At 31.6% G+C, this 27,332-nt stretch overlaps 3 protein-coding genes across 6 annotated transcripts; 1 reads left to right on the top strand and 2 right to left on the bottom strand.

Moving 5' to 3' along the window:
• The first annotated feature begins 3,852 nt into the window (after positions 1-3,852).
• On the top strand, positions 3,853-5,715 carry LOC101248797 (probable receptor-like protein kinase At1g33260). Its single transcript, XM_004244245.5, has one exon. The coding sequence runs from the start codon at positions 4,061-4,063 to the stop codon at positions 5,417-5,419; it is 1,359 nt and encodes a 452-aa protein (XP_004244293.2). The 5' UTR covers positions 3,853-4,060; the 3' UTR covers positions 5,420-5,715.
• A 1,915-nt stretch (positions 5,716-7,630) lies between these two features.
• On the bottom strand, positions 7,631-12,683 carry LOC101249106 (B-box zinc finger protein 22). Of its 2 annotated transcripts, XM_010326098.4 has the most exons (4): positions 10,857-11,065; positions 10,660-10,777; positions 9,204-9,632; positions 7,631-8,257 (listed from the first exon to the last, which is right to left on the bottom strand). In XM_010326098.4, the coding sequence occupies exons 1-4, from the start codon at positions 11,000-11,002 to the stop codon at positions 7,973-7,975; spliced, it is 978 nt and encodes a 325-aa protein (XP_010324400.4). In that variant the 5' UTR covers positions 11,003-11,065; the 3' UTR covers positions 7,631-7,972. The 2 variants fall into 2 exon arrangements, with proteins under 2 accessions (XP_010324400.4, XP_004244294.1); XM_004244246.5 differs by lacking the exons at positions 10,660-10,777; positions 10,857-11,065 and adding an exon at positions 12,292-12,683.
• A 1,370-nt stretch (positions 12,684-14,053) lies between these two features.
• LOC101249385 (NADH kinase) lies at positions 14,054-19,422 on the bottom strand. Of its 3 annotated transcripts, none has more exons than XM_010326099.4 (6): positions 19,112-19,422; positions 16,222-16,476; positions 16,022-16,102; positions 15,018-15,169; positions 14,567-14,926; positions 14,054-14,420 (listed from the first exon to the last, which is right to left on the bottom strand). In XM_010326099.4, the coding sequence occupies exons 1-6, from the start codon at positions 19,202-19,204 to the stop codon at positions 14,387-14,389; spliced, it is 975 nt and encodes a 324-aa protein (XP_010324401.2). In that variant the 5' UTR covers positions 19,205-19,422; the 3' UTR covers positions 14,054-14,386. The 3 variants fall into 3 exon arrangements, with proteins under 3 accessions (XP_010324401.2, XP_010324402.2, XP_010324403.2); XM_010326100.4 differs by having other exon boundaries at positions 16,222-16,501; positions 19,112-19,281; XM_010326101.4 differs by having other exon boundaries at positions 16,222-16,498; positions 19,112-19,281.
• Positions 19,423-27,332: the final 7,910 nt, after the last annotated feature.

Below are 27,332 nucleotides of genomic sequence, written 5' to 3'. Positions count from 1 at the left end.
GTTCATATTATATTGTTCATGTTTCAGTATAAAATTTAAACGTACAAAATAAGTACAGAAAAAATACAATAAAAAAAAGTCATGTCGAAAATAATAGAGATAAAATAATAGCAACAACAAATAAATATCTTAACTGAAGCAAAAGAAATAACACTTAAAGAATAAAATCGAAGAGCGAGATAACAAAAAAGTAGTTTAAACTAGATAACGTTCAACCACCTACTAATTTTCTACACTAATAATTTTCAACTTCCAAATCTTTTAATTTAAAATTATGTCATCGATAAACTATACATATGAATCGATTATTCACTATTTATTAAATATGAATAACTCGTATAAATAAAAATTGTGAAATTATTTTAACTATATATAATATGTAGGTCATTGGAAAGTGATTGCACCGACACCAATAAAATTGCATTTATATGAGTAACTATTCACAGAAAAAAAAAATATTATAAACTAAAGTCTATTATGCAGTGACACACGGAAACTGATGGACTATGGATTTGATGTGTTTAATTACCCTCATAATAATTTATGACATGAACTATAGTTTTGCATAATAAAATTAATTAAATTCTTTACAAGACATTGATTAATTAAAGTAAATGAATAAAACTTTCCAATAGTAAATCAATCAAATCTAAATTCTTGAATTAATAATAAGAATTCCACACGAAAAAACAAGGGACGTTAAGGAGAACGTGGTAGAGGTGACAACAGTCATGTGTGCCTAGGAGATAGCGATTGATATTGAATTCCCTCTTCTGGTTTTAATATGACCTGATTTCGCTTTGGTCACTAGGTCCGTAGATTCCTAAGCAACTTTTTTGATCACCAGTCACTATGATTGAAGAACAAGCTTGCTCGTAGGTCAGGAACGAGGTCAACTTCATCGATCATGTTTTAAATTTTGACTTGGACGATAAAAACTAATTGAATTTTAATACGTAATTCTATTTAATGTATTTTAGTTTTAGGAGGATAAAAACTTATTTTGATATGTTTCGATTTATTTAAGGCATAACTATATTTTTATCCGTATATTTTATGAAATTCAATAATATTAACATGAATTTTATATTTATGCTTCACAACTTAATTAATGTTTAGTATAATTCATTGAGAATTGAATGAAATGACTTTTTAATAATCTAAAACTAGTAAACTCAAAATCAAACTCCGCCATTTGGCATGACTCACTAGGGCTACCAACCCAAAAGAATTTTGAAAAAAAAAAAAAACAAATAGACACAAAGAAAAATAGTAGTGCCTGTTAGGATGTCACTATTAGATTGAGTTGACCATTAGATCCAAATCTTCATTGTGTCTGTCTTCATGCCTTGTATAGACTTCTTTCCCTTTTATTTTAATTACTACTTACCCCTCTGAAAACTATGTACTAACTACAATTATGAATTATTAATTGCAATTATCTAATCAAGTGTTGGCCCTTTCATGTTTAATAAACTTAAATTAGTCATTTTCCCATTCTTATTAGTCCAATTATGTTGATTTGATTGTTAGTCATGATTGATATTCAGGGAGTATGCTAGAAATACATTATCGAATAATACCTTTTAATGAGAAATATGAATAATAAGTTTCGAGAAAAATAGTGTTTTCTAAATTATACGAAGCTAACTACTCATATTTTATAAGAGATGCTTACTTATAAATCGAATCATATTAAAGCTCGCCAGGAAGTACTTGGTACTACGTTCCTTGGGGGAATAATAGTTAATCCCGAAGATGCTTTAGTTCTCTGTCTCCGTTTCTATTTATGTAACATTGTTTAACTTCACACCAAAAAATTTCATAAAGAAAGAAAGAATTTTGAAAATTACAATTTAATACTAATCTTAAAAATGTGTGACTAGAAATCATTTTATTTAAAAAATTTTAAAGTTAAATCTTTTCTTTCTAATTATAAAAATATTACATTTTTTTAAGACGAATTATAAAAAAAATGAGTTGGGACAAAAAGAATATTTTATCTATTCTTTTATTTTTCATTTTAAAAAATAATGTTTCTTCGAAATAATTGCACTAATTGTTCTTACTTCTTTACTAAAAAAAATTATGAAGAATCTACATTAATTTTCTTAAAAAGCCGACCTCTCTTCAAAAAGTAAAATAAAATTTGGGAGATAAATACGCTATCCGTTCACTATTATTTGTCATATTTTTTACTTTTAGAGTTAAATTATATAAATTTTGACTAACATTTTAAATTGTATTTTTTCATCATATTGATATGCAAAAAATTACAATTTATACAATTTTTCATATAGTTTTTAAATATCTAATTTTTTTTCTTTAAAATATCAAATCAATGTAATATAATTTAATTTTAAAAGTTAATCAAATTGATTTTTAAAAAGCATGACACGATAAATAAAATGAACGAAACGAGTATTAATTTAATCAAATGGTCCTTATAATTAGTGCTATTAAATGACTTTTACGTGAATGTGTTAAAATTATGGTAGGTAAAAGGCTAAATAGATAATCCTTCCGTACAGAATTATTTGTCATGTTACGCTTATTAAAAGTAAATTTAACTAATTTTCAAAGTAAATTTGACTAATTTTCAAAGGTAAATTAGATCACTTTAATTCAATTAATTAAACAAAAAAGAATAGATATCCTAAAAGTTACTATAAAATAACAATTTTTTACATATTAATATGATGAAAAAATACATCTTAAAATATTAGTCAAAATTTTTATAGTTTGACTCGAAAAATAGAAATCATGACAAACAATATTGGACGAGGGAATAGTAACGTGCAAAAATTTCATTTAGATGTTCAATTAATGACTTCTTCTATATTTTTTTTTCTTTTTTAAATGATTACACATGAGAGAAATAATGTCCAAAGATTATAAGATTGGAAATTAAACCGTTAATAATAAGATAAAATTTATAAATGTTAATCAATTGAGCTATTAAAATTCTTGTTTCGAAATATTTTAGTACTTCCCATCTTTTAATCATAAAAAGAAAAGTTTTATTATAATATTTGAAAATGACTAAATTTTTAGACAAATGCATACGGTTTTCTGGTTGAAAGAGCAATTGACTTGGTAATATTATTTTTGAAATATAGACACTGGAATTTTTTATTTGGTAGTGTATGCCACGTTTTTAAAAGCCAACAAAAAAAATTGAAAATTTAATTAAAATGAATAGGTGAAAAAACGACTTAATTGTTATTCAAATATTTCAGAAATCAATTACTCCTAATTGGTTTGATTATTTGATTTCCATTATAGAAAAAGTTGACTCAAACTAAACCCTTAATACAAGGAGTATAATTATAATCATATTACTCTAGGTTTACGAATAAGAAAAACTCATAAAATAAATATATGATTTTTTACTTGTTTAACAATTTGGTATGATACAGTAAAACAAACAAATTAGATGTATATGCTTTAATATTATGATATAAAAAAATATAATGATAAATTTTATCAATAAGAGCAGATATAATACGAAGACTATAATAACATGTTATAACTAAAACATAAGATGAAATTTCTAATGAGAAGTAGAAATGCTATGACATATGAGTTCGCAGATCACAGTGCAGAATCTAGTTGTGTTAAATTATTAATAGTATTTAATATTTTTACAAGAGTATAGTAATAATTTACTATGGTTTTAATGAATTATCAATTTATTCAATATCAAAAATTGATATCAAATCGATAATCCAATTTTATATTTTTATAAAATTATAAAAAATATATTAACCTAATAATATTTTTTTCATTCTGACTTATCGGTAGGTTCGATTTTTCTACCGCGGAGGGACACTAAATAGCCTATTTTAATCAATTGTTGTTTTCCGAGTCACCCCCTTCACATTTTTATAAACTATATGCATTTTCCTACTTTTATTATTCCTATTCATATTCCTACTACATAGATTTTTTTATTTTTTTTTATGTCTCCACTTATTTTTATTTTTTTCATCGGTATAATATATCTTTGTTTTTAGAAATAAAAAAAAGAAAAAATCCCTTGTTGGATTTTGTTGCTTCCATGGAAGCCTCACCTTCCAGCACTGTAAAGAGTAAAAAATTGTCAAATATTAAGAAAATTTCAAAATCAAACAACTCTATACATAGAAATAGTCCATTTGTCTGTAGGTGGTGGGGTTCTTTGTTCACTTGTTCCTATTTCTTTTCTATATTTCTCTTTTTCACCATTTCTTCTTCTTCCTCTGCTTCATCAAAACCCTTACTCGCCACTCCACCGACGAAACCCCTTTATAGTATTGTTGATTCAACTCCAACCCAGAAAAATACATTTTACGATAACAGAGTTTTTGTTGTTGTTGTTTCAGTTTTGGTGTTTGTTTGCTTTGCTTTAATGGCGTTGTTTAAGTGTTTGGGGTTCAAGTTAAGGCGGCGGGGAAAGGGTACTGATGCTAGGGTTACAGGGGATTTAGAAGAAAATGGGGATTTGAAGAAATTAGGGGTGAAGAGGTTATTTACTTGTGATGAAGTTGAGAAATTCACTATGAATTTATCGAGGTCGAGGTTGATTGCTTATGGAGGATTTAGTATGGTGTATTTAGCTCAATTTCCAGATTCAATGCTTGCTGCTGTGAAGATCATGGATTTAAGCTCTGAGCGTTTTCAGAGAGTTTACAAGCAAGAATTAGACATTTTGCTGCAAATTCAACACGAAAACATTGTGAAATTTCTAGGAAATTGTGACAACGGAGAAGAAGGTATGTTAGTTTTTGAATATGTGCCTAATGGAACTCTACAGGAGAAACTACACGGCGGCGTTGATGGTAGAAAATCACTTTCCTGGAGAAATCGTATGGCTATAGCATTTCAACTTGCTAAAGCCATAGAATATCTCCATGACAAATGCCCACTCCCAATCGTCCATGGGGATATCAAGGCTTCTAATATTTTACTAGACAAGAAATACAACTCTAAACTCTGCGATTTTGGGTCAGCCAAAATGGGATTTTCTTCCACAATTCTACCACCATCAGCAAATCGAATGATGCTTGGTTCTCCAGGATACACAGATCCTCATTACTTGAGAACTGGCATTGCTTCGAAGAAGAACGATATCTACAGCTATGGCATAATCGTTCTAGAGTTAATTTCTGGATTCGAAGCTCTTTCATCGGATAATGGAGAAAGATTAATATCAAAAGCTGGAACTATATTAAGGGATTCATCTAAAGTTATAGAAATGGTGGATTCAAAGCTTAACGGAGCTTATAATTTGGAAGAAGCTAAAGCTATGGTGTCATTAGCAGGATTTTGTCTTGGTGATTCACCAAGCCTAAGGCCATCTGCATCAGAAATATTGGATACTATAACAAGTAAAATTTCTTCAATGTCTTTTATGTTTCCTCATGATCAAAAAAGTTAAAAAAAATAATTTGATAATTATTAGTATCTTTAAAAAAAAGAGTGAATAAGTAATATTGTCACTATGAGTGTGATGATTTAGGTTCTGTAAATTAATATGTATAGGGTGGTTCTGTTTTTTTTTTTTTTTGGTTTGAAAAAAAAAATGGAGTTTATACTTGGTACTCATAGGGCAATCAATTCAGTTCAAGTTTGAGCTGGAATTTGAATGGGTAGTTTTCATATTTAATTTCTAAATTTTTATTTTTTTTTGTTTTCTGTGCTAAATAATTTATGAGATGCAATTGGAGTTGTCAACAGTTGAGTTTTTCAAGGTCCTCCAAGTCAATCTTACAGGCATACATTAATGGGAGGGCACAATGTCCCTGACACATGATAATGCAACTAAATGTGTAACTGACCTGCTAATCAATAACAAATAAGACCGATAGCGAACTGATAAGTACTCATTTATTTTTAATTAAAAATTTTAAATTTATTTTTTTTCTAAATATAAAATCGTTTTTGTTAGGAAGCGAGAGACCAATTAATTCAGGGTGAAAAACAAAAAAAAGATAAAATGGATTAAAAACTATGAAGTTCGAGATTCAAATTTTTGGAGATATATTATGATATGCTTTTTATCATTTGTTCAAGTTTTTGTGTAAATATTTGATAAAGTTAGTCGTGGTCTAGTACTTAAAGATATAACCATATCTCAATAGAGACAAAAAGAAAATGCTAAATAATTTCTTTGTATTTTTATGAAATTAGTCGAGGTTTGAGCAAATTGACTCGAAAAATTATGATTAATTCGAAAAAAAAAAGAAAAGAAAAAGGTGATCCTCACGCATCATAAATAACGTACAAGAGAAGTGACCCCTCAAAAAAAGGAGAAAAATGGCTCCTAAGCACATGATGGGCAACCACAACTATTTTATTAAAGATTCGTAAAGTAAAAGGCTAGCACGTTTATTATGTCTTTTAAGGCTTTTTAAAGCATCTAAAAGAACAGTTTATGTTATCAGCAAACTTATAAGGCCAGTCGGATTATACCACTACGCCAAAACTTTGAACCATTGCTCAATGCAAAACCAATGTGTTTTTTTGCTTATGGTTTATGACGAAGTCGGAAATTTTATTCCAAACATGCTATAGAGTTTGGGATCAACATTGACGAAATCAACATAATCCAAATAAAGCATCTTACATATTGATAATTTCTTAAACTAGACCTGTTTAATTTATAACACAACTGGCAATTCTTGAATATCTGAATTTGTCTAAGTGGACATAGCATTATCCTATCTAACTTTCACGCATTAAGATATCATAAGAAATTTCCAACATATCATATGATTCTCATTCTTGAAAAATCTACGCTTTTCCAAATCTAGAAAACAGACAGAGATCGAGGAGAGTTCAGTTGAACCCCCTTTTCCAATAAGTACTCTCCAACTCGAAGCCTAATGCAACCATTTCACGTGTTTTTATATATATATATATATATATATATATATATATATATATATATATATATATATGTCAAAGTCTACTTATTTACTTAAGTTGGAAGCCTAAATTTGCAAATTTCTCCCATGTGGGGGGGGGCCTTAGGTTAGGCAAAGGCATGTGTTAACATTAGATTAGCAAATAGTAGAGCTTTTACAGCTCTTCTATACAATAATTGACAGTAGGTACCAATGCAAATGAGCTGCCTCTTGATTTCGACCACTTATAACTAACTTCATCCACTTTGAATATGATTTTATACAAAGATAAGCAAAGCTTGGACCAGCCACTTTTAACAACGCATCATGAGGCTATTGGGAAATGAAGGGATCCTGTACGGGTTGAAAATAGGTTAAGACCAAAAAAAAATAATCAAACGCCTGACCCGTCTATATTTAATATGGGTAAACAATGCATTAAATGCATGATAATGTAGATATTCATATAACTTGTGACGCTAGATGTTTGAATTCTCCTTTACTATGTGTGTGTTTTGGGTGGGGTGGGGGAAACCAAAGAATCATCAGAAATAACCTCTCTACCCGACACAAAGGTAAGGGTAAGGTCTGTATACATGTTACTGTCTCCAACCCTTGTGGAATTACACTGAATATATTATTGTCGATGATGGGCTAGAATACAAATATTCAACAAATTGAACTAAAATGCACATTTCTAATATGCAATTTCAAATCGACTAGGAGAAAAAGTGAAGAGGAGGTAAATTAAGATGATACACTGGTCATTTTTCTCTGGTTCCAGTTTTACACAAATTCATTTTCTTGTACAACTTCTGGGAATTGGAGTGGAACTAATACACTTTTGGCATTCTATGTAACTGCAGCAGACAGTGCAGGTTACTTACATTGGAGAAACACACAATAATCATTGCGGAAACAACTTTAAAATCAAATTTCAACTACCACACACCGCTCTATCTAGACACCTATCACTAACTTTAGTGAAGAGCTTAGGGATCTGCAACACCTATCACTAACATGAGTGAACAGCTTAGGGATCTGAATCACCTATCACAAACGTGAGCGAAGAAGCTTAAAGTGCATTAACACTGCCTTCTTCGTTTCAGACGAGTACCACTTGGAGGTTGTTGTTGAAGGCTCGATGAAGGGGAGTAACTAATGTCAGGCACAAACACTGCAGAGTCGAACGGATTCTGGTAAGTTTTGGGCCAGTAAAGTCCAGAGGCCGTAGGTGGGGAAGGAACTTGTGGCACTGCCCAAGATGTGTCTGGCACCTGACCCAAGCACTCATCACCATCTAGTTCTTCATCTTCAACTCTTAAGATTGATGAAGAGTCCGACTCTCCACCAAGTTTGCCATTATCCGCCTGATAGATTTTAATGGAGGAACTAATTTAGAAGCCATTGAACATAATCCCTGTGCAAATTATTGATTATCTGGGTATATCCATGCATTCTACTTATAGCAAAGAGGCAAGCGATATACCGAATATTTCTTTTTAGAAAATAATTGACTAGTCATATCTAGCAACCATAAGGTCGAAAATGTATCTTCATATACTAAGCACCCATAGAAACAATAATGTGACTTAACACCAAGGCATATTTTCTGTAGCATGAATGCCCAAAACAAAAGGGCATGATGCAATAGCTAAAGCTGCTTCTATTTTGTCACAACCCTAAGCAAGGTTGTGATCCAGCCACATGCTAATAATAATGGTGCACTTTAGAATGTCTATATTCAACACTAATCGAGACTCGGAGTTCCAAGCATTTGAGAGGCCCAAATTTACTTGGCGAAGTGCGATATCACCAATATGGTAATACTCCAACAATCTTTATCACCTATGAGTTTGTCATATGAAGGGGAAGGGCAAGTTCGTGGCAAAATGTCTGTCCAATCAAAAGATTGGGTTGGGGCTACCAGTATATGCATAAAGTGGTCCTACCAACAGATAATCCAACCATAAACTCATTTTTCCAGTTCCATGTTTTTAGATGAAGATTATTCTTTGGTTTCTTGTAGGGGAAAATACACGCTTACGACTTAAACCCTTAAGTATAGATAACAGAGCATGCATGCCACACAACATTACTGGCAGGAATAGACTCCATCAGGGATTTTTCTCTTTTGGATGATAATCCAATATCAGAAATACAGATGCAGTCCAAGATATTCATGAAAAGTAAGATCTAAATAATACCTCAAGTAATCAGTCATCCATCCCATACTTCTGATTAAAATGCAGTCCAAGAAATTCATCTAATTTCAATTGTGAAAACTACAAACAACAACTACAACTTAAACCGTACCTTAGATGATCCATCATCCATGTATCCATAATTTTGATTGAAATCACTCAGACCAATAAATTCATCGAACTGCCATTGTGGCATACTTCCAGCTGCAGAACCTCCAGCAAACGGAGACTTAGTAGGAGCAAAATCCTCAATGCCACTGACCTGGGTAGGTAACACTTTGTTAAATTGAGCATCCAATGATACTGAGGCATTCCGTTTTGAAAGTGGAGCAGACTCTGGCTCAGAAACCTTCTGAATGGACTGTGATGTCCCTGAGGATGAAATACCACCAGGATCAACAGGTTCAAGTCCTACTTTCACTCCAGTCAGCAAAAATCTTTGGTGAGCAGCAACATGAGGATTAGCTGTGTGAATAGCAATATCACATTTTCGGCAAAGTAATGCCCGATCCTCAAGACAAAAGAAATAGCCAACTGTTTCCTGCATAAATAGAATCCTTTTTATCAATACTCAGAATAGTACGGCACCAATAAACTGGAGATATGACCAATTTAAAAAAGGAAAAAAGAAATTGATAGATAAATAAACATGAATTGTATACATCTAAAGTCACACTGAAGCACAGAAGTGAAGGGACTCTTATTAGAAGGTAGCAGAATTTCATAAACTTGGGAAATAACAGTTTTGGGTCCACAAAGGAAAAGGAAAATAAAAACCTCAGCTATCAAATCAAATCTCCAGAAGAGAAAGATGCAATCACTTCCGCTATGCCAAATGGTAACTTATGCTTCATGCAACAGTATGAGTCCAACTAATAACCACAAACTCCTTAACGTGATTAATATCTGCACTTACAATAGAATAAAAGGCCAGTAATGTTCATGATTTGATATCATGAGCACTCCAGATGATTGCGTAAGCATTACAATCTGAACAGGCACATTTAATCCTATGTGATACTAACATTTTCAACCTCTAACTGAGCTTCTATATGTTTTTTGAAACATGGAGTGGATCCCCCCTAAAGCAAAGGTGTGGGTTGCAAAAGTTAACAATAGTTTTCTCTCTATGAATATTCATAATTATGAACTGGAGAACAGGTTATGGCTAAGGCTCCAGATTAGGTTTCTCCTTTATAAGAGGTAAATGCACCATCACCTCACCTTCTCCCCCCATCCCAAGACCTCTTTTTTCACCCTTTTTCAATAAGATAAATTAATAAAGGAGACTGGACTCAACCTCAGTTTTTCCTCTTCAGGAGAAAGTGAACAATAAACGATCCTTAACCATGAACCCTTATGTGAACAACAAGTAATCACAATTGGTTGTCCTTCTTGATATGTGTAATACACTTTCTTCTGATGATCACATGTTTGGACTGAATTCTGTCATTACATCTCGAATTCCACTTTTATTCCTATAACATGGATCACCCGATAATGCATTTCAGTATATCTTATAAACAGATGTTGAGAAACCTCTAAGCAGAAAAGTAGGAATCTATCACCTCTTGCTTCCTTAATCTCTTGCCCAAAAGGACTGCCAAATAAGGGAAAAGGGTAGCCCATAGTTTAACATTAAGAACCTCTAGATGAGCCCTCCACATGCCATATGCAAACCATATCCTACATTAATTTCCATGAATCAGCAGCTTTTCATGGAACCATAACCAATCAAGAAGGCAGCATAATATTTAACTTAGACCTCCATATATCCATTCGTGAAAAAGATCTGCATATCTTCATAATGCATGCAGGAAGGAATACCCCTAATCTCCTTTCTTTATTTTGTTCTTCCCTGCCTCTTCTGTGGGTTTCCTTTTTATTTTTTGAAGGGAAGGGGTGGGACATCAAGGTAAGCAAAGACCAAATATGCAATTTCTATTGAAACAACATGATTAAAAGAAATTAGATTTGCACCTCGATTTTAACTTTACTTGCATATCTTTCCACAAAACAAAAGAATTAGTTCAGTAGCACTTGAAATTTTTAAGACACATATACAGTAGTATCAGGCATGTAGTGGCTAACTCGATTGTTTACCGTCATTTTTAGAACATAAAAATTGCCCGAACAAAAGAGGTGGAGTACAATGATCTCGTTTTACAAGAACAAGGGATATGTACAGATTACAGAAATATGACAACCATAGGGGTATCAAGTTGCAAAGTCACAATATAAAAATTTAAGAGAGGGTGGTAGAGATGAGGCGTGAAGGGCTGTCAGTATAGGGAGAGGAAGATGGACTTACATATGGTGTTCATTAAACTAGAAGTATGTACAACAAGGTCCTAAGGAGGTTGTGTCATGTGTGAAGATGTTTGGAGGGTAGAGGTGTACCCATAGCTTACATTAGGGCGAATAAGGACAGATACGGTGGAGCCAAGATCTGGGTACGGAAGTGGGAAGAGACTAGGAACACTTTCAAGTCACGACGGGATTGCAACATAGATCAACTTAAGCCCGTTTTAATTTGTCTGGTGATGGATGAACTGATGCAACATATCTGATGGAGGTGCCATGGTATATGCTATTTGCAAATAACATAGTATTGATTGAATAGACACACAACGGAGTTAACCGTAGGCTGGAGGTTGTAAGACAGACTCTGAAATGCAATAGGTTCAAGTTGACTAGGACCTAGACATAGTGCTTATACTGCAAGTTTCCCTTATTAGTATCATTTTTATTATTCCCATACAAGCTTAGTCTATGATTTTATCATTACATATTGCTTCCTTTGCCTCAATCATTGATATTACTTATTCCAACTACTGTTCTTTTCTCCATTATTTTCATCAAGACTGTATTTTCATCCTTGAGCCAAGGATCATACACAGTCTCACCGCCTTCCCAAGATAAGAGTAAGGCTGCATACATACCACCCTCAGACGCCACTTGTGGAATTACACTAAGAAATATTGTTATTATTCTATAAACAGTAGTATCAATAAACCCACAATACCTATCATTAACTTATACTACTAAAAAAAAACCAAAAAAGTAAAAAAAAAATACAACTTTATCTACGTCTAATTTACGCTACTCCAAAACAAATAAAAGTAAATACAACTGACACAGCTGAATCCGAATAGCAATATCCACAGAATCCATTCAATTCACTGAGTACAATTACATACCTGGCAGATATCACACATAGGCATAGATGAAGAAGAACCAGATAAAGGAACTCTCTGATGTTTACTAGCAAGCTTATTAGCAGCATGAACCTTCTCATCACACGACCAACACAACGCCGCCTCATCGGCGCAGCACAACACGTTCGCCTCCGCAACCTCACAAACATTACACTGAATCTTCATCACTTCTTCAGCACTCCGACGTATGAAGAAGCAAAAGATCTGGAAGTTGCAAAAATGGGTTTATGCAGTAAATGAAACGAATAAACTGTGAGCTTTCTGAGAAATTTGGGGGAAAATAAAGAAATGGTTGATTTTGAGAGAACGTGTCGGGTTTATAATGGTGACCCGCTGAGCTGGATGTGGGTACTGTTAACGATTTTATTGTATCTACTCCCAATGATATTTTGTTATTTTATATATATTACTATAGTCCTATAAAAAAATATCAATAAAAAGACAAGAATAATATCCATTAGAATACTTTATCCGAAAAAGATCTTCTTTTTTTTTTTAATAGAAGCCAAAAGAAAGATTATATGTTAGATAATATCTATGTAAAGAGTCAAAATCAAGTATTAAAATACTTTTTCTTTTTTAAATTAATAAATACGAAAAATGATTAAATTTCAATAGACTTTCCTATTTACAAGTTCAATCACTTGTTATTCCGATGGAATTTATACGAAACGATTTGATGTGGCAATGACTGATATTGAAAATCAGATTTTAAAAGTATTTAAAAAAATATGTGATTTTTTTTATTCATTGGTATAATCATATATGTATTGAATATGCACCAAAATTTGAATAAATGAGAAATCATTACCTAATACTGTTATTTATGAAATTTAAACTCGCAATATCTACCTACCATCCTTAGATACTCTATTATACAACGATATATAATACGATATATAATGAATAACAGTAAAAAGTAACGAGGGGATGGTGTGGAGTAGTTTGTATACTTGTGGGGAGGCCAGGGAAACCCCACATGTATATATCATAAATTCACCCATACCTATTAAACATTATCCAAAATAATTTTTAAAAAAATATTATAAAGCCAATGAGATTATTAATTTGAAATATAGTACATTAAGTCTCATTTATCACTAAATAGGTCTCTTTGACCTTGACTTGGAAAATGATTCATTTGAAGTTGAAATTATGTCTGAATATGTAAGGTAAATTTCATATCTAACAACCAAAAATTATGATTCTAAATCAAAACTTAAATTCAAATTCCGAATCTTATGTCCTACTAATAAATTGTGCAAGTGGTATGATCTACAAAGTCACATATAATATCTAATGTCCTTGCTAAAATGAAGTTGATATTTTTTGCTTCCCATGTGACATTGAATTACCGACTAAATTAAGATCGCACACTCTAGGACCCATTCAAGGGTGACGTTTTCAACAGAATTTTCAAACTCGAGATCTCTGATTAAGGATGAAGTAGTCTCATCACTGTACCAGAAAATCATGAAGTTGATTCTTTTCTAGTGGAAGGCAATAGCTTTGATGAAGCCAACACACAATTTAGTATGGGTGTCACCTCGTTACTTTTTTGTGATCAGTATCTATCATCCTACTTGTAATGACTTCTCTACTATGGCCTGCGTGTGTTTGTCACAACCAGTGAATGCATAGTTTTTCTATACTGCAATCACTAAGATCTTCAATGCCATTTGACATTTAAGATCCCCTCCCCACCCACCCCAATACACACATATTTTTCATCAAGACATACAAAAAGAAGAAAAATATCACAAGTTGTATAAAAAGGAAACTGTATATGCCAGTGTCTATGCATTGTATCCCCATCTTCAATAGCCAAGTTCCCAATTGGGTATTCTTTATGTGTATGTAACTTAACTCGAAACCTAGATAAACCTCATAACATCTCCTTAAGGAGGACTCAACTCGGACACCTCAACGTTCATACTAAAACAATGTGATAACTGATAAGTCTATAAGCATCTTCAACTAGAAACTACCTCTTTTGCATGATTAGAACTACTTTGAAATGTGATCCACATCTCGTCGTAATAGTGTTTCTGGAGTTGCAAGTCTAGAGAGCAGAATCCTAGGCCACAACCGTCATCCCTGCAGTCTTTGAGCTGAGAAATTGTAAAACTGTCATCATCTATCATTGTGCAATAAAAAGAAAAGGTTGCAAGAGTTAAAAGGGAGAATCTGCCAAACCCTTATGTACACCTTCATGTAAACAAATTTACAAGAGTTCAATTCTGTTATGTACTCTTACGATATCAAGTGAGATGGCAAGAAAATTTTCAATTTTGGAGCTTTGCAAGAGAGTTCAATGATATCCCCATGTTGAACAGAGTGAATAATATGAGAGCCATCGATATAAATCAGCCCTTCGTTGCAATACCATGCAATCTCCATCAACTCCTCAGGCTTCACAGTACCGTGCATCGCGCTATTATAAGCTCCAGGAGAAATGGGTTCTCTCACTATATACTGGAGATCTCGGGACAAAATTGGCATTGCAAATCCACCACTTGAAAGCATTGCTGCTGTTGACCCAGCAGCTGTTGACACTCTAAGTCCACTTGATCTGCAATGCACCATTGAAGAAGAAGACTGGCCCTCTTTCTTTTTACTGTCAAGAGAAAACATCATTAAGCACCTACCTCAACACAGCATATATGGGGGCAGTATGCTTCATAAGCTACAACGAATTAAACCTTCACCTGAATGAGAATCGAGAAACTGTAGCAGGGCTAGGATGGCAAATTAAAACATCATTAAGTGCGTAAGTCGGAAGTTGCTTTGAGTTGTGAGTGATTGACATCCTTGAGACTTCAGAAGGTCTAGCATGATTTTCAAGTATATCATCTATTATCTGCAACAAAAGGTTATTAGTTAATACCTAAGGCAGCTTTAGGAAATTAACCCACCGCCACAAAAAAAAAAAGGATCCTAAATCAAGAGTTGTGGCAGCATCATGGTGAAAAAGTTGTGTCCCTATGTGAAAGTGAATATGCTACTGTGAGCATGAAATGATTCATTTTGTTGGGAGTCACCCCATTAATATGCATAACTCCACATAAGAAGAAGCTAACATCACTCCAGCTGAAGCAAGACAGTATAAACGAGCTAGTTAACCGTTATAATGACAGTCTGTCCCCATGATACAACTAGGATATATGCAGGGACATCATTGTGTTGAAGCAGACTGTTTCATGATCTTTGAACCACATTTTGCGCTTTCTGATCCCCATGCATGTTGCTCGGTGGTAGTCTCAAATAAACCAAGTTTTTATGCTTTTATGGACAAGATCTTTTGGAAACTTAAAATGCACAAGTAAAAGCTAGAGTACAAAAAACAACTTTATTGCTCTTACAAAGGGTGAAGCATAATCCAGAGTGGGAGAACCATTAAAAAAAAAAAAGTAATTAAGCATGACAACAATTCCTGACAGTTATACAAAATCGGGAGTTCTTTTTTTCCCTCAAAATAATAAATAAAATAGACCTAAAGGTTATGAGGCTCGTTGCCACTGGAGCCAAGTCTCACTGGTGATAGCAAGACTAACTAAAACAAACTTTAGGCGCCAGAAAACCAACCATTTCTACTGCACACTAGATTTGTATCAATAACTAAAAGCATACACTTGAATTTAATCATGAGTAATCATACAAAGTCACGAGTACATTTATGGGAAAACATAAATAATAAGTAACAAAGTCTCACTTGTTCAAAGTTCTTAACAGTTGCCGCACAAAGATATCCTGTACTCCTTGTAACGTCAAATTCTTTATTGCAATCTTCAACCTAAACCACATAAGAAGTGACACAACAACTTGAAATAGAAGTCATCACAGGTGGACTTGAATATGGATTCTGAAGAAGTTAATAGCCACAAATCATAAACAATTGTAAAATGAGCTAACCTCTTCTGCTTGAGTTGGGTCAGAATTTACTCCTAGAACAGGAATGGAATCATCCATAAAATGGCTTGCCTGCAGTAACGTACCATCTCCCCCTATGGTAACTACTAAATCTACATCACGGATCGGCCGACATAGATTAAAACGATAAACAGCTTCCCAATCGACATGCTTTTTCCTCAAAATATTTTGACAGAAGTTAATAGCCTCCATATGAACCAGAGATCTACTGTCTAGATATTTTATAACCTGCGATAACTGCAGGAGAAGAAGTCTCACCCTACTGGAGCATCAGAATTTAAGAATTGAGGCATAAGACAGTCATCAGGGACTTAAAATATTTGAGAATAACGTGTAAAAGAAAAGAATATCATGTTCAAAATGATTGGAGTGCAAATCATCTGCTAGTTATTATGGGTCAATTAGTCTCGGGAGTCGAGAAATGTTCTAATTTTAATGACATATTACCTGCTAAAGACATAATAGCCACCAGAATCAGCCAGGTGATATCATTCAATTGCTTGAATACTTTAAAGTTCCAAGCTCTAGCACATAACTAGTTATGCAAGTAACAATCAACAAAATATCTCGGAAGTACAACTTTCAAAGGAAAAATAACTAAGGGAGGGGAGAATCTGAGCTGTCAATGGTTATGGGTAGTCAAATAGTTGCCCCCTTTGTACAAGGACTATTAATTTCTTCTTTTCTGTTTATCCAATGGTGCATGTTAATTCCGGTTCATAGAATTCTGTTCTGTTAAACAACATTTTCATGTGTAACGAACGACTGAGTGAAGGACCCAGGACAGCGGCCAGGAACTCGCTAAGGACATCCAAACATTGAAGAAGCAATAAAACTTTTTTCGATAGATGGATGCATCAAAAAATTAAATTAAATTATGTAATATTTTTAACAAAATATCCAAAAACACTTAAATAGAACAAACAATTGTACAAATCAACATCAACATAAAGAAGTCAACAGAAGAATATTTGGTTTTGAAATTGATAACATGTAGAAGTCAACAAAGAAATTCTTCTAGAAAAAGCATAATGCTTCAAATTTCACTAAGCGATATATAAGAGAATAAGTACGATCTTTCTTTGTTTCAACTAGTTTTCTTTAAAGATCACCAAGTCATTCTAATGGAGACCTTTTATCAATATATTTTACCAACATCAACAAAATAATTAGCAGGCTAATACCCAAAGGCAGGGGTGGACATACAGTGGGGGAAGAATGGTCAGTTGAATAGGTAGCTTGAACTACCATCCTTCAACCATTGTAGTTCCACCTTTAAACACGGAACGCCACAAAGCAGGCCACCCCTGTCCATTGCCTCAACTAGTACGAGTACAGAGGAGTTGGAGATATGGAGACAAAGCCTAGAGTCTAATGGTTTCAAGAGTACTGGAATACATGTTCAGTTTCTCATCACAGGCGGTGGATGGGGAAGTGAGGATTGATATACAAGTCATCCACAAGAGTGGAAGCTTCAAGTATCTTGAGTTAATAATCCAAGAAAATGGTAGATCAACGAGGATGTAGCAAATCGTATAGCGGGATGGATGAAATATAGGCTCGCATCCAGTGTCCTATTGATAAGAATGTGTCACCGAAACCTAAAGGTAAGTTCTATAGAGTGGTTGTTAGACCGACTGTGTTGTACTGGGTGTAGTGTTGGCTAGTCATGAAGTCACACCTTCAAATAGCAGAAATGAGGATTCTTAGATGGATGACCAGTCAAGAAGATATATGGGGCAAGGTGAGTGTAGCCACGGTGATAGACAAGATGCGGAAAGCGATGTTGAGATGGTTCGTACATGTGAATAACAGAAGCTCAAATGCCCTAGTGAGGAGGTCCAAGAGGTCAACGGTGATACGCTTGACTAGATGTAAAGGTAGACCAAGTAAGAAGCGGAGAAACGTGATTACACAAGACATGACACATCTTCAGCTAAATGAGGACATAACCCTGGAGATAAGATAGCATAGAAGTCGAATATTAGGGTACAAAGGTGTATCTAGAATTTCGGCTAGATGGTTGCACAATAACGAAAATATATCTTAAATATAAATTTGATCGGTTTGGATTTTAGGTTGTTAATATGAAGTATAAAATTTTGAAAAATTATAGGTATATCACTAGTTTTAGATTTTAATATACGCATTAGATTTAATTATACAAAAAATTTATGGTGTTAATTTTTTTAGGAATTTCAAATGTAACACACTTGAAAATTTTGAAAGATTAAAGGGAAAAAACAAAAGCAAAATTAGTTGAAACGTCAAAACATGCTAGAGAACCACTTGAAAAGGTGTTGCTCAAAAAGAAAGTGCACCCGATCATCATTATATTATTATATGATACTTTAAATATGGATCCACACATCTATATTTAAATACTCTTTTTTAAAGAATATGACACTAATATATATGATCTAAAGAGGGGAGCATAGGTTCAGGTGAACCCACGGCAACCCCTCTAGATACGCCTCTGTTAAGGCAGAGCAGTGTTCTAGCCAGGAGCATCTATTAGTTTCCTTACCAATATTATTTGTATTACGTTATTGTCTATTATACTTAGGTTATCTTTAATATTTGTGTTGTCACTACTTTTTTCTCTTTAATATTTTTCATCATACCTTTTAACCATAGCAGCAGCGAGTCTATCAAAATCAGTCTCTAATCCACAGAGTTATATGTAAGGTTTGCATACACCTCACCTTCGCGAGGGCCAACCTCAACTAGTTTTCTCGAAAGTTCATTCTAATATGCATCATTAATAATATAAATAGCATGCTGTCTCAAGGGCAAGGCGTATTATACATGATTATGGCATATCATCAAACACCTAAAATACATACAACAATTACAAATTACTTTATATTACCTTAGGGTTTCTGAAATGAGAACTTTCATCGAAGTGACGTGATGGTAACATATCGAATGGCTTTAACAACAGCAACAATCGCCTTCTCGCCATTCTCAATTTTTCTCACTAAAACAGTGGTAGTGTAACGGAGGATTGTGCCTTTTCTATAACAAACGGATCGAACTTGTCGGATCCTATTTCTCAGTCCGAATTTAATGGGTCATTTAAGCTCAATGAAAGGATATTTTAATTGGATCTGGGTCGGGGCGGGATAGGAGAAAATCTGATGGGTTGTAATTTAAATTTGAGAAACCTTGGCAAATAGCTTCTATAATAAATTTAATTGCGCTCCATAATTATAGATTGCATATTTACAGGTTGTAGCTCTAGTTTAAGCAATTTCATTTGCATAATTCGCGTATGATTTGAAATTTTTTTATAAACTCGAAATAACAAATTTGTACAATTACAAATATCAAAAGTGAAAATAGTTATATAAATTATAGTATACAAATATGTGAATTATACGAAACTAAAAAGTTAAGTAACAAGATTATAATTAAAAATAGGTTGTGAATTGTAAGTTAAGACAAAAATAGCTATATTAACTAATAAGCTAATATATACTTACTTATACGCGTAATTTTTCCTTTAAATTTATCTAATAGAAATATGCAACATAATTATTAATAATAGTGATAATTTATAAAGAAAAGGTTGTTAGTTTTAAAGATAAAAGAAATATGTCACATAATAATTATTATTAATAATAATTTATAAAGAAAGATTGTTAGTTTAAAGGATAAAAGTGAACAAAAGAAATTGGATTGAGAGGTAATTTTAACTCAATAAGTCAATAAAGGATATATTTAAATATTTTCAAATAGTTCAAAAGTATTTTTGATCATTTTTTAAATTTAAATTTACCAAACTACGTCTTACAATTTATTTATTTAACCTCACTTTCCTTTGTCACATCAAATCATAAACTAATTTAAGTGATTATATAATGGTGAGAATAAAAAATTTTATGTTGGTGATCTTAAAAAAATAATAATGTGATTATAATTTTATTTACATGTGGAATAAATAGTTAGTAGATATAACTAACTATTTAATTCCACATGTAAACAAATTATAAATTTGTGGATCAATTTTTATATTAAAATAACTCTCATATGATTTCATATCATGGTTTTTGGATAATATGATATCACATCTCATGATATGAAATCATGAGATAGAATTAGCGTAAAATCACATATCTAAACGCTGATTCCATCTCACGATACCATATAATGATATGGTATCACATGATCAAACGTCTACTTGATAGTTTTATATATGTGGCAATTTTCATGTTCTTTGGGGATTGAATTTAGTGTTTTTCAATGTATTCTATTTTCATAGAAATATATGCACTGTTAAGTTAATTTTTTTGGCTTCAAATATTAATTTTAGGACTTTTGCGTAATAACCATCTACGAAATGCATATTATAGCAATTATATTTGTTTTAGTAAAAGTTGAAGGGGTTCTATAAAAATCTTATTGTTAAGTTCTTTTCCTAATAAAATGAAACAAGGAAAATAGAATCATTTAAAAAAAAAAATTATTTCAAAATAAATTTATATTTTCGATAAAAGAAAGTATAAACTTAACCTAAATGTCGCACCTTATCCCATTAAATTAACAGGAAATCTCATCCTACCTTCCAGATGGAATAAAATAATTAAAGCATTATAATTCAAAATTATATTTCCAAAAAAGGGAAAATGCATAAGTACTCCTTCAACTTATGTCGAAAATTTAAGAGACACACTTATACTATTTTAAGATCCTATTACTCTTGAACTTATTTTATAAGTAATTTTTTACGTGGCATTAGTTTGAAAAAAAAAACTCAATCAGTGTTGGGTCTACAAGATAGTGCCACATAGATCGGAAAGGGGTAAAAAATTATTAATAAAATAAGTTCAAGGGGTAATAGGACCTTAGTATAGTATAAGTGTGTCTCTGAGATTTCGGGCATGGATTGAGAGGATACTTATGCATTATCTCTTTCCAAAACGCAAACTAAATAATTCGTAAAAGAAAATTTATTTTCTTTAAAGACTTTATTAAGACGAAAAATTTTATCCGACGTAAGATTTTTCGTTAGACTTTAACTCGGTGGGTAATTGTTAAGAGGAAAAAGTGAAGATCTAGGAAATCAAAAGAGAATCGTGTGAATTGTCTTGGCATGAGGCTGAGGTAACAATCACAAAGATTACGAATATATTTTGGTAAGAAAACAATCATTTCATTGTGTATTTTGTGAGTACGTAAAATGCACACAGTAGCCGAAAGGCTAAAAAAATCATGTCGAATAAGTATTCTCTTTGTGCTTGAAAAAGCCAAGCAAGCACACATAGCTACCTAGTCCATTCACAATTTTTTTTTCTCGATTCGATGAGTCTGATATTTGTACTAAAGCTCAAATAATCTAGATTTGTGTTACGTATGGTCACCTATTTGAATGAAACGCTACTTATCATTATCAAAGCTTGAAATTAAAATTTTTGATTAAAAAAAAAACTGTCTCATCCGTTACACTATATTTTTTGACGATTCGTTTATCGATTATTCTCACTAAAAAAATCTATTCCCATTTCCCCCTTTATCCGTGTTTCTTGCTTCCCCCTAGATTTTTGAGAGGGACATCACCTCATCCACTTACATTTGTTGTGTGAAACGAATATGTATACGAATACTTGTTTGTCCATTTGACTAAGTATTTTTTTTTCTTCCTTTTAAGAGTGGGGGCCGCCAATTGAGGAAAGAAAAGTAAGAGGGATGATGATATATGTCAAGTATGTCTTACGATGTCGGAGTCAGAATTTTTAAAAATATTTTATAGATTTAAACAATACACAGAATTTTTAAAAATATTTTATAGATTTAAACAATACAATGGAGTAAATATTAAACAAGGAAAAAAGGATAAATAATAACTTAGTGATATGTAAATATCTTCCGTCATATTTATGGGTGGTTTTTTGTCGTAAAAACTAGAGAATATATACTCTTTATACTAACGGAAATACACGTGTCATAATCTTATCTACTGACCCGACATTTATCGACGGATAAGATGGTATCATACTCTTCCCTTAGGGAAGGACGTATATGCTCTATTTTTTGAACGATAGGAACACCAATGTTTTAAAAGTATAACAAAAGTATCTGTATTCCATTTACAATAGTTCAAGGTGTATTTATCATTTTTCTCAATGTGTAACAACCACACAAACAATAATTTGTTGTTGAGGAATTCCGAAAGTTTATACATAATACAAATAATTTACTTTGTTCGCAATTTAATTTTTCAATAAAACCCCGCCCCTTCATTAGTTGGGTCTTCAATAATATTAATATTTCATTCATCTAATAATAATTGTTTACTATATTATTTTGAAATGTTCAACAATATTTATCTATTTTGTGAAATTAATAGAAAATTTTATATTTAATTCCTAATTTACCCTCTTAATAGAAAATTTTACACTTGTCTATTTTTTAAGACATTATATTCTTATACTACCCTCTTATTTATAGTTACTTAAAAAGTGTATAAAGTCAATCTTTGGATAGTAATTACTGGACCGAGGGAATATCATCAAGAAATTAATTTTACTAAAGTCAAAAATTTGTTACTTAACTATATTTTTGTTAAACGGACTATTTTCTACCCAATGCGTTCCAAAATGAAATAAGTCATATAAACAAAGAATATAAGACTCGTGAATTCATACTTACAAATTAAGCATATTTCAACATTCAAAAACAAATACTCCCGCCTTTCGTTCTTACTTCTCATATTTCATTTTTCATGAGTTAAACTATATAATATATATATAAAAAAAATATTTAATTAAACTTTAAAAATTAATTAAATTAATTCTCATCAGACGATACATAACAAAAAGGGAACGAGGGAAAATTAGTAATTAAGATTTGTTTAAGCTACCTTCTCCATCTATGACAAAACAGTCAAAGTTTGGTGGTAATTTTATAAGGATAAGATGTTTTTTTTCCCAATAAGTAGGCAAAGACTAAGAATATATATGTATATAATATAGTTTTTTTTTTTTTATGTATATATATAAGTTGCATGAAGACAGAAAAATGATGAAAGTTGCATGCTTTTGTATAGAACAAAACAACAAACGTACAATTAAGGGGGAACCAATTTGTCGTGTAATCATATTATAACTGCATGGCAATGGGCCAAACTTCTCTCTTTGTCCCCAAATTAATCATTACCCTTCTTTGTTTGGCACATTATGTATGTCCCTGGTACTCTTGGATTAATGTCTTCTTATCCCAAAAAGAGTGAAAACCCTCCGAATTTGGTGCGTTCGAGTCAGCTTAGGCACATTTCAATTAATTTTATTTTATAAATGTATTATTGATAATGCGACAATACTTAACTATTATCTTCCATGGCGTATAGTAAGCGTCTTAATAATTTTATAGTGTTTTTGTCTTCACTAAAATTTATCCTAAGACCTGCAAATAGTTTGTCGACTCAATCATATTAGTGCCTAAGAATTGAACTTAAAACCTCAACGTGAGTTTTGAACTCTTCAACCACTAAGTCAATCTCAAATCTTACATTTAGGAGGTTCAAATCAATACACAAACATAAATTTTTTTTGAAAACATCTTAAATATACAATATTATTTTTTTTACAACTCCCTCGTCAACCTTTAGGTCTGCTCATGTTCTAACTCATGGGGTTGGAGCTAGAGGATCATATTCTTGTTTAAAATTATAGTATATCTATAAAGTCAAAATTATATTTTAAGCATGAATGTTAGATGTTGAATTTCGAATTGACTTTTTTGTGTGTATTTTTTCTTATATTTTCTATCCTAAGAAAAAATAAATATGACTTTATCGTCAAGGGCGGTGCCATATGAGTATAAGGGGATTCATTTTTTATATATATATTTTGAACTTCTTAACGAAAATTATGGTCCATTCATCGTCCACCATGATGCATGCATGTGTGGATATGAAGGAAAGATCCCTACAAGTCTAGGACCACCAAAAAGAATAAAAGGACATGAAAACGTTGATGGACAGTGTTAAGTCAACTAGTAAACTATTTTTAGGTGATAATTAAATACTAACGAATCAAGTTAATATGATTAGTTTAACCTTAAGCTAACTAATCAAAGATGAATAGTTTTATGTCTCTTCATTATATTAGTGCAAAATGTTAGTACGTGTTTGGCTGTCACGTGATCTAACATCTTTTTTATGTTCACTTTTTCTAAGTCTCTTTTTTGGTTTCCTATTCTATTCAGAGTTCATATTAAAGCATCAATTAAATTTGAATCACGCATAAGTCTATTGAAAGTAACGTTCTTAATAGAATTTTCTCTATATTTGGATTTCAAATTTAAAATTTTTAATTAAAAACAAAAAAGTCAATCTCACCACTGCACCACAACCCATGCTGACCACTTTTTCTAAGTTGATGCCAAGTATATCATGCTAAAATCATAAAGATGGATTTGTTCTCTTTGCAAAAGCCAAAAAGCATGTCTTTTTTATCTCTCCCTTTTTGTCATCACCAACTAGCATTATGCTTTGAGATTCCTCATCAAATTTAATACTCAAAATTTAGGCAATTCTTGTCTATACTATAATAGTATAGTCTACTACTAGCACTATATTCTTTAATTTTTAGTAGTCTACTACTAGTACTATTATATATCTTCTTGTACCCAAGATTTGCACTTCTACTACTTATTATTGTACCAAAGATTTTGAGGTCCATAAATGTGGTGGAGTCAATAATAAATCTAAGAAAGTTGGAAAAAGTGACACATGACTCTTTTTTCAATTTAGATGTTCGTATCGCTAAAAAGGATGATGCATATTAATGTTATTTGGAAAGGTAGACACTATTTCTTTCATAGGATTTTAAAAGATATTTTTACTAAGTTACACTAAGATTCTTTCTTTTCTTTTTCAAAATTTCGTATAACTCGATTTGATATATTATTTTGAAATTAAAAGATAACATATAAGTTATATCTTAATTTCGAAAAATAGGTCAAATTTGCTCATATGGACGGACGCTCTTCACATTTATTTTGTTGCTTTTGTTATTTTAATTTTTTTGTTAGTTAAATTGTAAAAACTAATGTTTTTTCCCTTTTTTTAAAAAAAAAACCAAAATTACGTAAATACACAAACTAACAATTGGTTAGAAGATAATCAAAGTAGGTCCAAAATGGTTCAAGAGCTTTGCGAATTGTGAGTATAAGGGCCCGCCACAATGTGTTTGTGTTTTACGTGTTACTAAGATTAACGTATATAATAAAATAAAATAACATATTTTAAATGATTAATTTATCTATATAATAAATACATATTAAAACAAGTGTAATTTATTTTTATTTTTTTGTAAATTTCAGTTGAAAATATCTGATGTGAAATAAATCATAATTCGAAGATATTAATAAAATTTATTTTGATAAATTTAAAGAGTCATCGATGTATTTAATTCAAGTAATATGTGTAAAAGAATAAATTCTTTCAAATGGACACAAGTCAGAAAAATTCAATGTCCCTATCATCCAAGTGCATATAATCTTGCCCAATATAGATGAACATATCATTTCCACCATGCAATAATAGTGATCATATCATGTTAAATATTCGTACTTTCTATTGATTATATTACGATAGTTATGTCTCAATTATGCATAAACAAATTAAAGTGGACTATACAAATGATCATATGTCTCAATCTCCTATCATCTTGTCTCCTTCCATAATTTAATTTAAAGGTGGATTTAAAATTTTTGAAGTTCGTGAATTTTTTATGATAATCTCATATTAATATTAATCAAGTAAAAATTATTGTACACGTGAATTAATAATTAATTTATAAGATTTGGATTCATTTAACAACGTAACTCAGTAATTTGTCTATTATAATACATATTAAAAACATATTTTATTTTATTTTTGTAGAAAAAAAAGGAAATGAGTAAGAGATTGGAGCGAAAATATAAATAATCGACCAACTGAGCTATTGAAATTTTTCGATTCTCTCGTATTATAGATTATCAAAATCTCATGACCTTTATCCTTTTTATTATATATAATAATTTGTAAAAAAGTAAAAACTCCCATCAAATAGTAAATTTACTAAAAGTCTGCCAATAACGAAATTATAATTCAAAGTGGTATTTTCTTTTATATATATATATATATATCAAGGGCTCCGAAAATACAAAATAGTTATACGTAGCATTGGACTAGGTGTATAAAACATTTTTTTCAAAAAAAAATTAAAATAAAATTGAGTGTCCAAGCTCATTGGATTGACGAATAAGGAGCCTTCACATGGCACGGTGAAGCCAAACCAAGCCAAAACCCTAAAAAAAAATGAAAAAAAGCCAAATCGCGCTATTGTGACCAGAGGGAGTTACTCGGATAGTAAACACATCTCACTTTATTTTAAGATCGTGAATTTGAATCACCAAAAGAGCAAAGGTGGAGCACTTGGGGTAAGAAAAAAAGCTATTGTGTTGCGTTTATAGCGAAAAATTTAAATTACTTTGAGTCTTGTTGTAATACTATGTAAAAAAGTAGATTATAAACGCAATTCAACCAAGAAAAATCACTCTATCAATTATATATCCATATCATATCAAGGGAAATTCAAATTAAAATTGAGTCTTGCTGCAATATCATGTAAAAAAAAATTAAATTTTAAATATAATTCAATCAGAAAAAAAAAAGAACTTCAGAGATTGTCCAAATCATATCAAAGAAACTATCCATCTATTAAAGGACTGACATCAACGACTAAGTCAACTTGTGGTTAGGATTCATCCGAATTTTCTTAACGAAAAATCATATTTTCTTAATATATATATATATATATAATACTATATGTTTAATTCATTTTAACTAGTTTCGTATTTCAAATTTTAAATCTCTTAGTAAAATTTTTGATTCCGTCACGAAATGGGAGAGTCCATAAAGGGGAGGGGAGATATCCTCATCTCAGCCAGCAAAAATGCCTTTTAGCGATTCTGAGAATCTGAGTAATAGGGTAGTAGTATAATATACTCCTCTCAAATGCGCGCGCACGTACACATTTCACTGAACCAAAAAAAAAAAAAAAAAAACCCATATAAAGCTTCCTTTTGCTTTTAGCCTCTTCTTT

The sequence above is a fragment of the Solanum lycopersicum genome, chromosome 7, assembly GCF_036512215.1.
Source record: "Solanum lycopersicum chromosome 7, SLM_r2.1".
Lineage (NCBI taxonomy): Eukaryota > Viridiplantae > Streptophyta > Magnoliopsida > Solanales > Solanaceae > Solanum > Solanum lycopersicum.
This window is presented reverse-complemented; position numbering and strand designations above follow the sequence as displayed.

What these genes read in the sequence shown, in the direction of transcription:
- LOC101249385 (XM_010326099.4), bottom strand. Translation starts at nt 19,204, where the DNA reads ATGGCGAGAAGGCGATTGTTGCTGTTGTTAAAGCCATTCGATATGTTA. An exon ending in CTCATTTCAGAAACCCTAAG is followed by an intron (nt 16,477 to 19,111) that starts GTAATATAAAGT and finishes CTTCTCCTGCAG; the next exon opens with TTATCGCAGGTTATAAAATA. An exon ending in CTGTTAAGAACTTTGAACAA is followed by an intron (nt 15,170 to 16,021) that starts GTGAGACTTTGT and finishes CTTTTGTTGCAG; the next exon opens with ATAATAGATGATATACTTGA.
- LOC101249106 (XM_010326098.4), bottom strand. Translation starts at nt 11,002, where the DNA reads ATGTCCCACCCCTTCCCTTCAAAAAATAAAAAGGAAACCCACAGAAGA. An exon ending in AGAGATTAAGGAAGCAAGAG is followed by an intron (nt 9,633 to 10,659) that starts GTGATAGATTCC and finishes CTATTTATGCAG; the next exon opens with GAAACAGTTGGCTATTTCTT. An exon ending in TGGATGATGGATCATCTAAG is followed by an intron (nt 8,258 to 9,203) that starts GTACGGTTTAAG and finishes AAAATCTATCAG; the next exon opens with GCGGATAATGGCAAACTTGG.
- LOC101248797 (XM_004244245.5), top strand. Translation starts at nt 4,061, where the DNA reads ATGGAAGCCTCACCTTCCAGCACTGTAAAGAGTAAAAAATTGTCAAAT.